The 13,521-nt window shown below is 39.4% G+C and overlaps 1 protein-coding gene across 1 annotated transcript in view; it reads left to right on the forward strand.

Annotated features, from left to right (window-relative positions):
- The window catches only part of ZSWIM6 (zinc finger SWIM-type containing 6), a 225,961-nt gene that overhangs the window by 184,760 nt on the left and 27,680 nt on the right, over positions 1-13,521 (forward strand). The window contains exon 5 of the mRNA XM_075541070.1: positions 12,380-12,559. Within this exon, the coding sequence (XP_075397185.1) occupies positions 12,380-12,559 (180 nt within the window). The remainder of the gene's footprint in view (positions 1-12,379; positions 12,560-13,521) is intronic.

The raw sequence follows: 13,521 nt of genomic DNA on the forward strand, positions 1-13,521 counted from the left end.
GGCTGTGGAGGCTGGGCATTGAAACTCGGGGAGTCAGCGTGGATAGCGAGTTGGGAGTGCTTGGCCCTGAGTCCTGGAGGAGGCAGGTAAGGAAGAGTTGGCACAGACTTTCTTACTGCCCTCCTTTGCCCATCCTTTGCCATGAATTTACCGAGGGCAGAAAAAATGGTATCTGACCCTCTTGGGTTGGGTAAGAGTCTGGGAAGTGTCTTGTCACCCTGTCACCAAGTAGGTAGGATCAAATTAGGAAAGTATCTCAGACCTCTGAAGTGCAGATGCCTCTGGGCTCAGGGGCCTGGGAGGCCTGAGGAAACTATAGTTACAGGAACCGGAAACCTCTTAAGAGCTTGACAGTAAAACCCAGGTGAAAGTAGAGACTGAAATGTTTCTACCTGAAAACATAAGGAAAGTGGAAAGCAATTGTACAAGTGCCTTGCATGACTGGCTAAGAAGTGTTTACTAGTATTGCTACTTTGTGTACTTATGTGCTACAGTGAAAGTATGTATATGGGTATCAGATAGTCACTTGAAGTCAGAGTCCTCCAGTTCTCTTTAAACCATCAAGTCTCTATTCACTCAACATCATAGTCTCCCCAAAGCTTTTGGGTTTGTTTGTTTGTTTGTTTGTTTGTTTGTTTTGAAGCTGAGTGAGTGCTACAATTAGTAAGACCCTTTTTTGCTTATACCTGTCAGCCCACGTAAGGCTAAACAGCCCTGTGAGCCCTTGTGTTTCCCTGAGAGAACTACTGCACAAAGACAAAGGGGGCTTGTTCGTGGGCCTACAGCTGGTAATCCACACCTTGTCCATTCCCGACCTCCTAGATGAAAAAAATCTTCTCATTGGAAATAGAAAACACTGTGGCTGTGAGATGGAGCACGGTGGTGTGTGATGTGTACATCTAAAATGTTGGCTTGAACAGGCGGCCCTGCTAACAGGGGATGTAGCATTCATGGGTCTTTCCCAGCTGAAGTGCCTCTGGCTGGCTCTCTTCCACTGGCTCTCTGCTATTGGGGGAATGCAGAAGTGAGGAGCGGAGAGCTTTCAACGCATGATGCTCAGTCTCAGTCAGAGGCATGCACTCAGGTGTTTGGTCAGGTACAGGAGGATGTGAACCAGTCCAGACCACTGGCTGGATTAGGACAAGTGAGTTACTTTATGAGAAAAATGTTTTGTATTTCTTCTCAGGGGTGTTCCCCCCTATTGTTGGTGTACTTCGGCTCTTATGTTCCAGTGCGTATTTCCACTCAGATCCCTGAGTGCTGATGACCTGGAGTGTAGTGGTAGGGAGGGTGGAAGCATGCTGGCTGAGGGAAGCTACACTAAAGCTGAAATGTGTCATGGAGAATTCACAAGCGAGCGGACACTTGCACCAGTGCCTTCGCTGATAATCGCCTGCCTATACTTGGAGGAAAGAAGTTAGTAAAGCCACTTGAAAGTGTTTCGCTTTTATCCATTCCAAGTAACTACGTAAGTGTCCTTTGCAAAAGAAGCAGTTGTCCTCTGCTAGGTTCTGGGAATACTTAGTTATCTTTGAATTCTCTACTTCTAGTTACTGGATCCCTGGTGGTGTAGAGGTTAAGCATTGGGTTGTGATCCACATGGTTGGCAGTTCAAAACCAGTAGCAGCTCTAAGGAAGAAAGACTGGGCTTTCTCCTCCCATTAACAGTTGCAGTCTCAAAAGCCAAAGGAGTCGCTATGAATTAGCATTGACTTGATGACAGTGAGAGTGAGATTTCTGGATGGGTCCTTAAAACGGTTAATAGAGGGCCAGTAGAAATGGAGTGTTTAATCATCAAAGTACTTTATTCCTAAAGCTACAAATGTTAAGGTGTGTTTGAGGGGAAAGATAAAAAATGCCCAAAGTAGGGCTCTGAATTAATAAAATTTGGAGAATGACTTACTTAATTTTGGTTAACTTGGTTATTAAGGCTAATTACAGCTTTTGTAATAGTGACTGTTAAGATAAAAAGACTTTATCTATTATCATTCTGAACTTGAGTCTAACATTAAGAGCATTCTTTTAGGATGAAAATTCTCTTTAGGGAGTTTAGCAATGAAAGAATGTTACAGACAAATTAATATAGGCTTGGCTTAATTTTTCCCCCTTGTTCTGAAAAATGGAAAAATTTTAATTAGGGAAATACAGGCACGAGACTCTAAAATTTAGAGTTTGTGGAATTATTTCTAACTAAAAGTCATCGAAATCATTGTTTTAAGTTCCAAGAATACCTAATATTTTGCTTTTAAAGATTTTAACTTCTGTGGGTGTGCGTTTCTCATTTTTAAAATGGTAATCTTAATTCTGACCTCTTAGGGGTATTCTAATGAGCCGATGAGAAAATGTTAGTAGAACCCTCTCCTGTCCCCCACATTGACCCGGTAGGGTACAGTGAATTGCCTGTTGAAGTTTCCAAGGCTGAGCTCTTCAGTGTAATCAGATTGCCACATCTGTCCTTCACAGAGTAGCTGGTGGAATTAAAGTTACTGGCCAGACACTTACCCACTGCCCCGCTGGAGCTCCTTTTAGTGCCTATAAAACCCCAAACCAACCCATTAATGTGGAGTTAATTCTGACTCAGAGTGACCCGACAGGCCAGAGTAGAACTACTCCATATGACTTTGAGGCTATAAATCTTTATGGGACTTCTGCCACACATTAGCAGCAGTTAAACAGACACCCTTTGATTAGTAGCTCAATGCTTAACCCACTGTGCAATTAGGGCGCTTTATTAGAGGGTTCTTGTGGTTAGTGACCATGGAGTCACAATTGTCTTTATGTTTGAGCCCATTGCTGAAGCCATTGCATCAATTTCCTGTAGCTCTTTAATAGCCTTTTTCTTTTTCAATTTTCTTCTCCAGCACCATAATTCAATGCCTCCATTCTGCTCCAATCTTCCGGATTCAGTGCCCAACCCTCACACGAAAGTGAGGCAATTGAAAATACCATGCCTTGGTCAAGGTAGTTCCAAAGTAACATCCTTGCTTTTCAAACTGTTGAAGACCCTCCTGCAGCACACCAACCTAATACAACATGCCCTTTGATCTCTTGGCTGCTGCTGCTTTGAGCATTGATTGTGGATCCAAGCAAAATGAAATCCTTGACAACTTTAGTCTTTTGCCTCGATATTACCTATTGGTTCAGGTTTTTTGTTGTTGTTGTTGTTGTTGTTTATTTACACTGAGCTGTAATCTCCGTTGAAGACTGACTGAACTTTGACCTTTTCTTCCTTGTGTTTTTTAATAACCCTTGCTTTCTTCATGTGTTCTGTTCTTGATGTCATCCCACAGCTTGTCGAATCGTCTGTCATTAGTGTGCAATGCATCAGATCTCTTCTTGTGTGTGATATTCTCAAAATTCAAGTGGGATAGACTCACGGTACCCCATCTAGTACCAAGTAGAACTGCTTCACAAAGTTATCCTGGCTGTAATCCTTATGAAAGCAGGTTACTCTACCTCTCTTCCACGTTGCTGTTTGGCAGGTTTGAACCTCTAACCTTTAAGTTAGTAGCTGAAAGCAAACTGTCCGATGCAGGCACCTTCACAGTTATAATAGGTGTCCAATAAATAGTGGTTATTAATAATCATGATTATCAGTTTTACAGACCGTGTGTGTGTGTGTGTGTGTGTGTGTTCTTCCATTTATCTCTTCAAAGGACTTTCTAACGGGTGGAATTATATTCCCTTGTCAGAGAACAGTATCTTGGGTTCATTATCAAGTCTTCATTTATCAGTTAATCTTTTAGTACTATATACTTTGGATAATATCTTGTTAATTTTAACCTTTGAGTTACTTAAAGGAACTTCTGCTTAGTATAATTTTGGTTATTAATTCTATTTTTAAAAGCAGACATTTTAGATGCTTAAAGAACTAGATATTGAATGTGAGAACAATGGATTTGAGATACATAAATGAGTATTTAGAATATGTAGTTTCTATATTTGATATGAAAATAACTATTAGCTTTAATTGACTTGGTGGTACTTTCAATTTGATCTTCAAAACAAATAATAGTTCTTAATATAGCTATGGATTCAAATATAAATATCTGGATTATAAAAATAGACAAATTGAAAATTGATCACTCATTTCTAGATAGACATCTATATCATGTTTGTCAATATTAATTCACTTGGTTGATTTTATGCACAGGAATTTCATTAACAACACCCAATAAGTGAAAATATGAGTCACAGATATTTCTTAGGGCAAGGTCTTAATTTTATCTGATAAAATATTCAATTAAGATTATGAATAAGAATCATAAAATAAAAGTACCTTTGAAGAAAACCATGAAATTCTTAAATATTACATGTTGACTATTATAGCTTGATATGTTACTCAATTATTTGGTAAACATTTGAGTTTAGTATAACCTTATAAATCCTAATGCAGAATTTTATATCCAATCTATAGGGTTTCTATTGTCATTTAATTAGTTATATGGAACGTCATTCATAGTGTCCATCGGTTCAAAGCCTGAAGCCTAGCAAGCTGGTGTCTCTTTTCCCATAAGCTGGTTCCATAAGAAAGGCTGTTAGTTATGTACATGTAACAATACAAATGCCAATGGTTACTGTGTTCATTTGCGCCTTGCTTTGCTATATAGTCTGTGGGCCAGTTCATTTGAAGCTGGATTTCTGCTTCTTGGCACTGGAAATGCAGAAATGTAATAAACTAGTGATTGGTAGTAAGTGGGGTCTTACAGAGAGAGCTCTTCCCTGAGTTTCTGAAGCGTTTGGGAAGCAACCACCAATAGCTTGATAATTGTTTAATTCATGTAGGAAATCGTACTGCTATTTTAAAACTACCTTTTAATTATCATATTTTCTCTTTTAGTGTATAATTTTGAGATTGTACAGGTGCATTGTCATGTGATCACTGCTACAATCAAGATACATAATGGTTCCAGCACTGCCTAAAGCCTCCGCAGGCTTTTCCTTGTTGTCAAAGCCACTGTCCCACCCCCACCCTCACCCCCACCCCGGCCATGAGCTCTCCTCTCTGTTCCTTTAGTTTCTTCTCTTCCAGAATGTTAAATCGAGAGAGAGAGAGAGAGAGAGAGAGAGAGAGAGAGAGAGAGAGAGAGAGAGAGAGAGAGAGAGAGAGAGAGAGAGAAAGAGAGAGAGAGTGTGTGTGTGTGTGTGTGTGTGTGTGTTCATTCGTTCGTTCGTTCCTGGCTCGCCTTTGAGGGTCGCTTCCGTTAGCATGGTGCATCTGAGATGTTCTGGGTTCATCAGGATTGTTTTGTTTTGGTCCCTGCTGAGTAGTCTTCTACTGGAGTGTGCTTGGGTCAGTTTATCTAGTCATCCGCCAGTTGAAGGATTTGGGTTGCTTCCATTCTTAGACACGATAAATAAAGATGCTGCAAGCATTCTTGCACAGTTTTCTATGTGAACATACGTTTTCATTTGTTTTGGGAAAATTCTAGGAATGAAGTTGCTGGATCACGTGGTAATATGTTTGAGCTTAGGAGAATCTGTCAAACTTCTGAGTGGCAGTACCATTTTTCACTCTCCACAGCAGTTTCTCAGCATTCCAGTTGCTCCATAGCCTCACCAGCAGTTAGTATTTTCAACTCCCTACTAATATTCACCAGTTTTTATTTATTTACTTTTCCATTCTTCTCTGTAATCAGTTTTTTATTACCTCACTGAGGCTACCTACCCATTGCCACTGAGTTAATGCAGACCCTTTGTACGGTTTCTTTTTCTCTTTTAAAATCATTTTATTGGGGGCTCACACAGCTCTTACCATAATCCATACATCCATCCATTGTGTCAAGCACATTTGTACATTTGTTGCCATCATCATTCTCAAAACATTTGCTTTTTACTTGATCCTCCCTTGGTATCAACTCCTCATTTTTCCCCTCCCTCCCCACTCCCCTTTCCTCACAAACCCTTAATTCATGAATTATTATTATTTTTCCATGTCTTTCACTGACCAATGTCTCTCTTCACCCACTTTTTTGTTGTCCATCCTCCAGGGTGGGGGTTATATATAGATCCTTATGATCGGTTCCCCCTTTCCACCCCACTCTCCCCTTACCCTTCTGGCATTGCTACTTTCATTATTGCTCCTGAGGGGTTTATCTGTCCTGGATTACCCGTGTTTCCTGTTCTTATTTGTACCAGTGTACATCCTCAGGTCTAGCTGGATTTGTATCTGCGATAGTGGGGGTGGGTAGGGTGGAGGGAAGCATTAAAGAACTAGAGGATAGTTGTATGAGGAAGTGTTAGAACTAGAGCAAAGCTGTATGTTTCATCAGTGCTACACTGCACCCTGACTGACTCGTCTCCTCCCCGCAACCCTTCTGTAAGGGGATGTCCAGTTGCCTACAGAGGGGCTTTGGGTCTCCACTCTGCACTCCCCCTCATTCACATTGATATGATTTTTTGTTCTTTGATGCCTGATACCTGATCCCATTGATACTTTGTGATCACACAATCTGTTGTGCTTCTTCCATGTGGGTTTTGTTGCTTCTCAGCTAGATGGCCGCTTGTTTATCTTCAACCTTTAAGACCCCAGACATTATATCTTTTGCTAGCTGGCCACCATCAGCTTTCTTTACCACATTTGATTATGTACCCATTTGTTTTCAGCGATCATGGCAGGAAGGTGAGCATTATGACATTCCAGGTTATTAGAACAAAATGTTCTTGCATTGAGGGAGTACTTGAGTAGACAGACGCCCAATGTCCTTCTCCTATCTTAATTAGCCAGTTTTTAAGTGGTTCCATATTGTGGTTTTGATTTGTATTTCCCTAGTGACTAACGATGGTGAGCATCTTTTCATGTGTATACCGTCTGAGGTAAAACTTCTGTTCAAGTGCATTGGTTGCCTGTTTGTGTTGTTTGTCGTGGTGCTTTTGTTGGTGGTGTTGTCGTAGTGATTTTGAGAGGACTGTGCATGTCCTTGGAGCCCTCGTGGTACTATCAGGCGAGCATTGTGCTGCGGACTGTGCAGTGGACAGCTCGAACCTACCAGCTTCTCCAAGGGGGACAAATTACGCTCTGAACTCTCACAAGAGCTTTACTGCAGAGGGCCGCAGAGCATCAGCATTGACCCAATGGGGATGGGTTCGTGGTACATACTTTAGATATATTTCTTTTGTCAGGAATGGGATTTATAGATGTTTTCTCTCTTTCTCTTAACATTGACTTTTTCAAAGCATAGATTTAAAATTTGAATGAAGGCCACTTTTATAAATATGTTTTGGGTTTTGTATATAACAATATCTTTGCTTAACCTTTGCAAAGATTTTCTCTTTAAAGGATTTTCTAGAAGCTTTATGGTTTCAGGTCTGGGTTTGTGATTTTATACATAAGGCATGCAGTATGAATTGGGGCTTTTGTGTGGGCGCATGGATGTCCAATTAGGTCAGCACAATTTGTTGAAAAGGCTGTTTTCCTTCGTTGAATTCAGTTAATTGAACATACTTTGTGGGTCTCCTGACAGATCCATGTGCTTTTTTCTTTTCTTTTTGCCAGGACTGCAGTAGTTTGTATTGGTGTAGCTTCATTTAAAAGTCTTGACATCAAGTAGTACGAGTCCTTCAACATTTTTCTTTTTTTAAAATTGCCTTAGCTAGTCTGAAATCCATTGCCTTTCCTTAGAAATCTTAGCGTCAGCTAACAAATACATACAAGAAGCCTCTTAGGGTGTTGCAGCCCCTTTGAATCTGGAGATTAATTTTGGGAAAACCAACATCTTAATTGAATTTTTCAGTCCATGAACAATAACTTTCTACTTTTTTAGGTTGTCTTTGGTTTCTTTCATCAGTATTTTGTAATTTTATTACACAGAATCTATACATAATTATGATTTATACTCAAATATTTCATGTTTTTTGTGCTACTATAAATAGTGCTTAATAGTGTTCATTTTTAACATACTGTGTTATCCTGTTTGTTTTGGAATTACCTGGACCTTGCTAAACTGAGGAAGTCTAGATGATTTTTTTACAAGTTTTTTGGAACACAAACCACATGTAACAGTTAAATGGTTCAATCATATCAGGAAGAGTTGTACAATCATCACGATAGATTTTAGATCATTTTCTTTCTTGTGCCCATTGTTAGTAACTCTTCCTTCCTGCCCCCTCCCAGCCTCTTTGCCCTACCAAGAGACCAGTCATCCAGTTACTGCCTCTGTAAATTTATCTATCTTGGATTTCATATACCGAAAATTGTACCATCCCCATCTCAAAATCTAACACCCACAAAAGAAAATGGCAATTGAAAAGAAATGGAAAACATTAAAAACTAGAATAACTTTAAAATGCGTCAAAAATATGTTTAATTTTAATCTAGCTGTATCTTAAGTAATCTGCTTTCTAATAGGAGTATTGTCAGCAGGTGAAGGCTCTTTCTTTCTCCCTTTGTGATCTCCGACTTTGACCCCTTTTTCTCGCCCTGTTTGCCCGGCTGTCGCTTCCAGCATGATGTCAAATGGGAAATGGTTTTTCATTGGGGGACAGGCACTCCGTCTTTTTGTAGATGCCTTTTAGCTGAGAAGCCTCCTCTTTTCTTTCTTTGTTTTAACTATGAAGAACTGTTGATTTGTCATTCGTCATTCTACATATATTGAGATGGTCATGCAATTTTTAATCTCTTAATGTGGTGAATTAATAGTGGTTGTTTTTTTAATGTTGAACTAACTTTGTACACCTGAGACAAACCCAATTAAAGTTGATCTTTCCTTTTAATATGTTGCTTATTTAGATTTGCTAATATTTTGTTGAAGATTTTTTTCTTCTATGCTCATGATCTTTAGTTGTCCTTACTTGTTATCTTTTTTTGGTTTTACTATTACAACAGTGCTGACCTCCTCAACTAAGTTGTGGAAACATTGCCTTTGCCTACTCTCTGGAGGGTATTCCACAGAATGAACGTTATTTCGTTCTTGAGTCTTTGTTATGATTTTCTAGGAAAGTCATTTGAACCAGTTTGGTTAGCATATTTTTCACCATGAATTTAATTTCTTTAATGGAATTATTATTATCCCAGTTATTATTTCCTTTTAAGTAAGCTTTGTTAGTTTGTAACTTTCCAGAAATTTGGCCATTTTATCAACATTATTGGTTATGGGCATACTTTTTTTCATAATATTCATTTGCTAGCCTTTTCATGTCACTGGGAGCTACAAAAGATATTTCTTCTTTTGCTGGTATCTTTCTTTTTCAGTCGGTCTGCTGAAGCTTTATTGATTTTATTGATATTTCTAAAGAATCAGCTTTGGACTTTTTTATTTATTTGGTCTGTTTCAATTCCATTGAGTTCTGATTCCCATTTTCTTTCTTCTCCTTGTTTTGACTTTAATTTACTCTTTTTGTCTAGTTTCTTAAGATGGTGGTTTACATTGTTGGTTTCTTCTCTCTCAGCATAGGCATATATTCAGAATATATTGAGATGGCTATATGACTTTCCCAGCATAGCATTTAATGCTATAAACTTTCTCTTGAATGCCTCGGGGCTGGGGGCTAAATTCCACAAATTTTTAAATAGTATTTTCATTCAGTAAAAAATTTTTTTTCTGATTTCCCATGTGCCTTCTCTTTTAATGTGTTGTTTAATTTTCAGATATTTGAAAATTTTTCAAATTTCTCTATTAGTGAATGCTAGGTTCGTCTTTTTTTTTTAACAATTTATTGGGGCTCATACAATTTTTATCGCAGTTCATACATATACATACATCAATTGTATAAAGCACATCTGTACAGTCTTTGCCCTAATCATTTTTTTCTCCTCTTTTCTTTTTTTACATTTTATTAGGGACTCATACAACTCTTATCACCATCCATACATATACATACATCAATTGTATAAAGCACATCCATACATTCCCTGCCCCAATCATTCTCAAGGCATTCGCTCTCCACTTAAGCCCCTTGCATCAGGTCCTCTTTTTTTTTTTCCCTCCCTCCCCTTTCCCCCCTCCCTCATGTGCCCTTGGTAATTTATACCTCGTTATTTTGTCATATCTTGTCCTATCCGGAGTCTCCCTTCCCCCCTTCTCTGCTGTCCCTCTCCCAGGGAAGAGGTCACATGTGGATCCTTGTAATCAGTTCCCCCTTTCCAACCCACTCACCCTCCACTCTCCCAGCATCGTCCCTCACACCCTTGGTCCTGAAGGTATCATCCACCCTGGATTCCCTGTACCTCCAGCCCTCATATGTACCAGTGTACAGCCTCTGTCCTATCCAGCCCTGCAAGGTAGAATTCGGATCATGGTAGTTGGGGGGAGGAAGCATCCAGGATCTGGGGGAAAGCTGTGTTCTTCATCGGTAGTACCTCACACCCTAATTAACCCATCTCCTCTCCTAAACCCCTCTATGAGGGGATCTCCATTGGCCGACACTTGGGCCTTGGGTCTCCACTCTGCACTTCCCCCTTCATTTAATATGGTATATATATACATATATACACATACATATATACATATATACACATACATACACACACTTACATCTTTTTTTTGCATGATGCCTTATACCTGGTCCCTTGACACCTCGTGATCGCACTGGCCGGTGTGCTTCTTCTATGTGGGCTTTTTTTGCTTCTGAGCTAGATGGCCGCTTGTTCACCTTCAAGCCTTTAAGACCCCAGACACTATCTCTTTTGATAGCCGGGCACCATCAGCTTTCTTCACCACATTTGCTTATGCACCCATTTGTCTTCAGCGGTCCTATCATGGAGGTGTGCAGTCAATGATATGATTTTTTGTTCTTTGATGCCTGGTAACTGATCCCTTTGGGACCACTCGATCACACAGGCTGGTGTGTTCTTCCATGTGGACTTTGTTGCTTCTGAGCTAGATGGCCGCTTGTTTATCTTCAAGCTTTTAAGACCCCAGTCACTATCTCTTTTGATAGCCGGCCACCATCAGCTTTCTTCACGACATTTACTTGTTCACCCACTTTGGCTCCAGCCGTTGTGTCGGGAGAGTGAGCATCATAGAGTTCCAATTTAATAAAAGAAAGTATTCATGCATTGAGGGAGTGTTTGAGTAGAGGCCCAAGGTCCTTCTGCCACCTTAATACTTGACCTATAAATATAGACACATAGATCTATTTCCCCATCCTCCTATATATGTTTGCATGTACATATCTTTGTCTAGACCTCCATGAATGCCCTTTGACTCCTAGCTCTTTCCTCCATCTCCCTTGACTTTCCTCCTGCCCTACTACCATGCTTCGTCGCCACCTGGGCTAGAGTTCATCTTATTATATCAGAGAATATATGTTTTGTGATTCAATTATTTTAACATTTTCAAGGTTTGTTTGTTGTTTGTGTATTTAATGAGTAAGTTTGTGTGTCTGTGGTGTGTGTGTGTGTTTCCCACTTATTTAGAGTTGATACTGTTGTTGAGATTTTTTTTTTCAATCCTAATTTTCTTTCTCCTATTTGATTTTGGTCTTTTTCTCATTAGTTCTGTCAGATCACTCAGAGAAATGCCAAGTCTAAATATTGTTGTACCTGTTTCTTCTTTCAATCCTGCCGTTTCTTTTTGTTCGATGCACAGTCATTTGGGGTTGCTGTGTCTTCCCCCGTTATTCATGGTAGCTCCCCTTACTCTGAGGTCTACTTTGCATGACCATCAATATAGCTACGCTAGCTTTACTTTTATAGGGTTTGCGTGGTGCACTGTTTGCATCCTTTCCCATCGGACCTGCCTGTCTCGTTGTATTTCATGTAGACTTCTGGAACACAGTCTAGAGTTGGATCTTATTTTTATATCTGATTTGGCCATGTTTTTGATAGGTACATTTAGATCATTTACATTTACTGTAATTATTAATATAATTGAATTTAAGTCTGCCATTTTATTACTTGTTTTATGTTTCTCCTATTTCTTTTAGATCATTTGATGTTTAGTATCTCATTTTACCATACTTGGGTTTTTTTGTTTGTTTTCTTTTGAACTTGGCTATAGTTGTTGGTGTAAAGTGATGTCTATCTCATCCTTGCTCTGATTTTCATCTTAGATGGCTAGTGATCCTGAACATTTCTACATGATTGTTGCCCTTCTCGGCGTCACCTTTGGTGAACTATCTGTTCTAGTCCTTTGCCCACTTTTTAATTGGTAATTCGTCTTTTTCTTATTGAAATGCTGGCAGTTTGGTGGTGTCAGTTGTCATTTTTTTATTACTGTTACAGTTAGCCTTAGTCTTTTGTGTAACATCATTTGGATCTTTGGTTCACACTCAGACTCTGCTTCTATCTCTTTGCAGGAAACTAATTTGTGAGAGTTGTAAATATCCCAGAACAGGGTTCATTTGAAATGGTTTAAAATCTATCATTAACTATTTTAATTAGACATTTTTATCATTTAAAATTTTCCTTGCGCCCCCCTCCTGCTCCCCCTCAAATTAGGTGCCCTGTGGATGTGTATCGTTTTAAATCCCCACTGCAAGTTGGAGCAGAAGAATAGTTGGCTAAAACAGCTGAAAAAGTGGAACAGCGTTGATGTCTGTCCCTGGGAAGACGGAAATCATGGGAGTGAGTTACCCAACCTAACCAACGCTCTGCCTCAGGGGGCAAATGCCAACCAAGGTGAGCAAAACACGCTTTATTCTGCTTGTTTTTTATGTACTTCATTGTGCACATATGTTTATAACAGTAGCTTACAAAAGTTATGGAAAATTACACATTATCTTTTGCTATGGATTTGTGTGTGTGTTTATATTTTACTTGAGCTCGCTATACTCAATTTTTGGATATTCTTAGAATACAGGTGATTTAATCCTTATTTTTTAGTATGTCTTGTAAGGACCTCCTGTTATTTTGGAAAATTCCTCTTTTAACTTTAAAAATCATGGAGTAGGATGGGAATACATTACTTTGCAAATCCAATATTGAGGGACTTAAGGATCTGTGTGCTTCTATCTCTGTTGTCAGTGGATTACTATGCAATTTAACTTAGCTAGTCAGCTAGCCATTTTTAATTTTACAATTGAGCAAGTGCAGTTTTTATCACCGACTGGAGAGTTGGTGGTGTTTGATCCAGGAAAAGCCATTGTTGTGAAGGTCTGTCGAGCATCCATGCCCCAGTCCTTACTTGCTATAGCATATATGTATGCAAGCAGTGTCCTCCAATGTTAAAGACAGCCAACAGATGCCCCTAGAAACTTCCAGACACCCTCTTAAGAATCTCTGTTTCTCATTTCTATCTGCTTTGTAAACCTCTCCCTCTCTGCTGGTTCTGCTCATTTAGCTCCAGGACCTGCATCCTTAAACACCCTTCCCGGATTTCATTTTCCTTGTAGCTACTGTGGAATTATTTTCCCTCTTTCAGATCAAACTTCTTAACCCTTTAGTTTAGTCTTGCAACTAAAATTTTATGAACCTATCATTCTTATATGATTTTGTGGGTTTTAGTTTGTTTTTAATTTGAAGAGAAAAATTGTAGTTATGATAGATGTAAAGTGGGAATTAAGTGATACCAGCAGAATATTGACTCTAGGCTGCTGCGCTGTACGGGCTGGCCCCCCACGGAGCTAGTAGCACTGGGACAT

The sequence above is a fragment of the Tenrec ecaudatus genome, chromosome 2, assembly GCF_050624435.1.
Source record: "Tenrec ecaudatus isolate mTenEca1 chromosome 2, mTenEca1.hap1, whole genome shotgun sequence".
In the NCBI taxonomy this organism is placed as follows: Eukaryota; Metazoa; Chordata; class Mammalia; order Afrosoricida; family Tenrecidae; genus Tenrec; species Tenrec ecaudatus.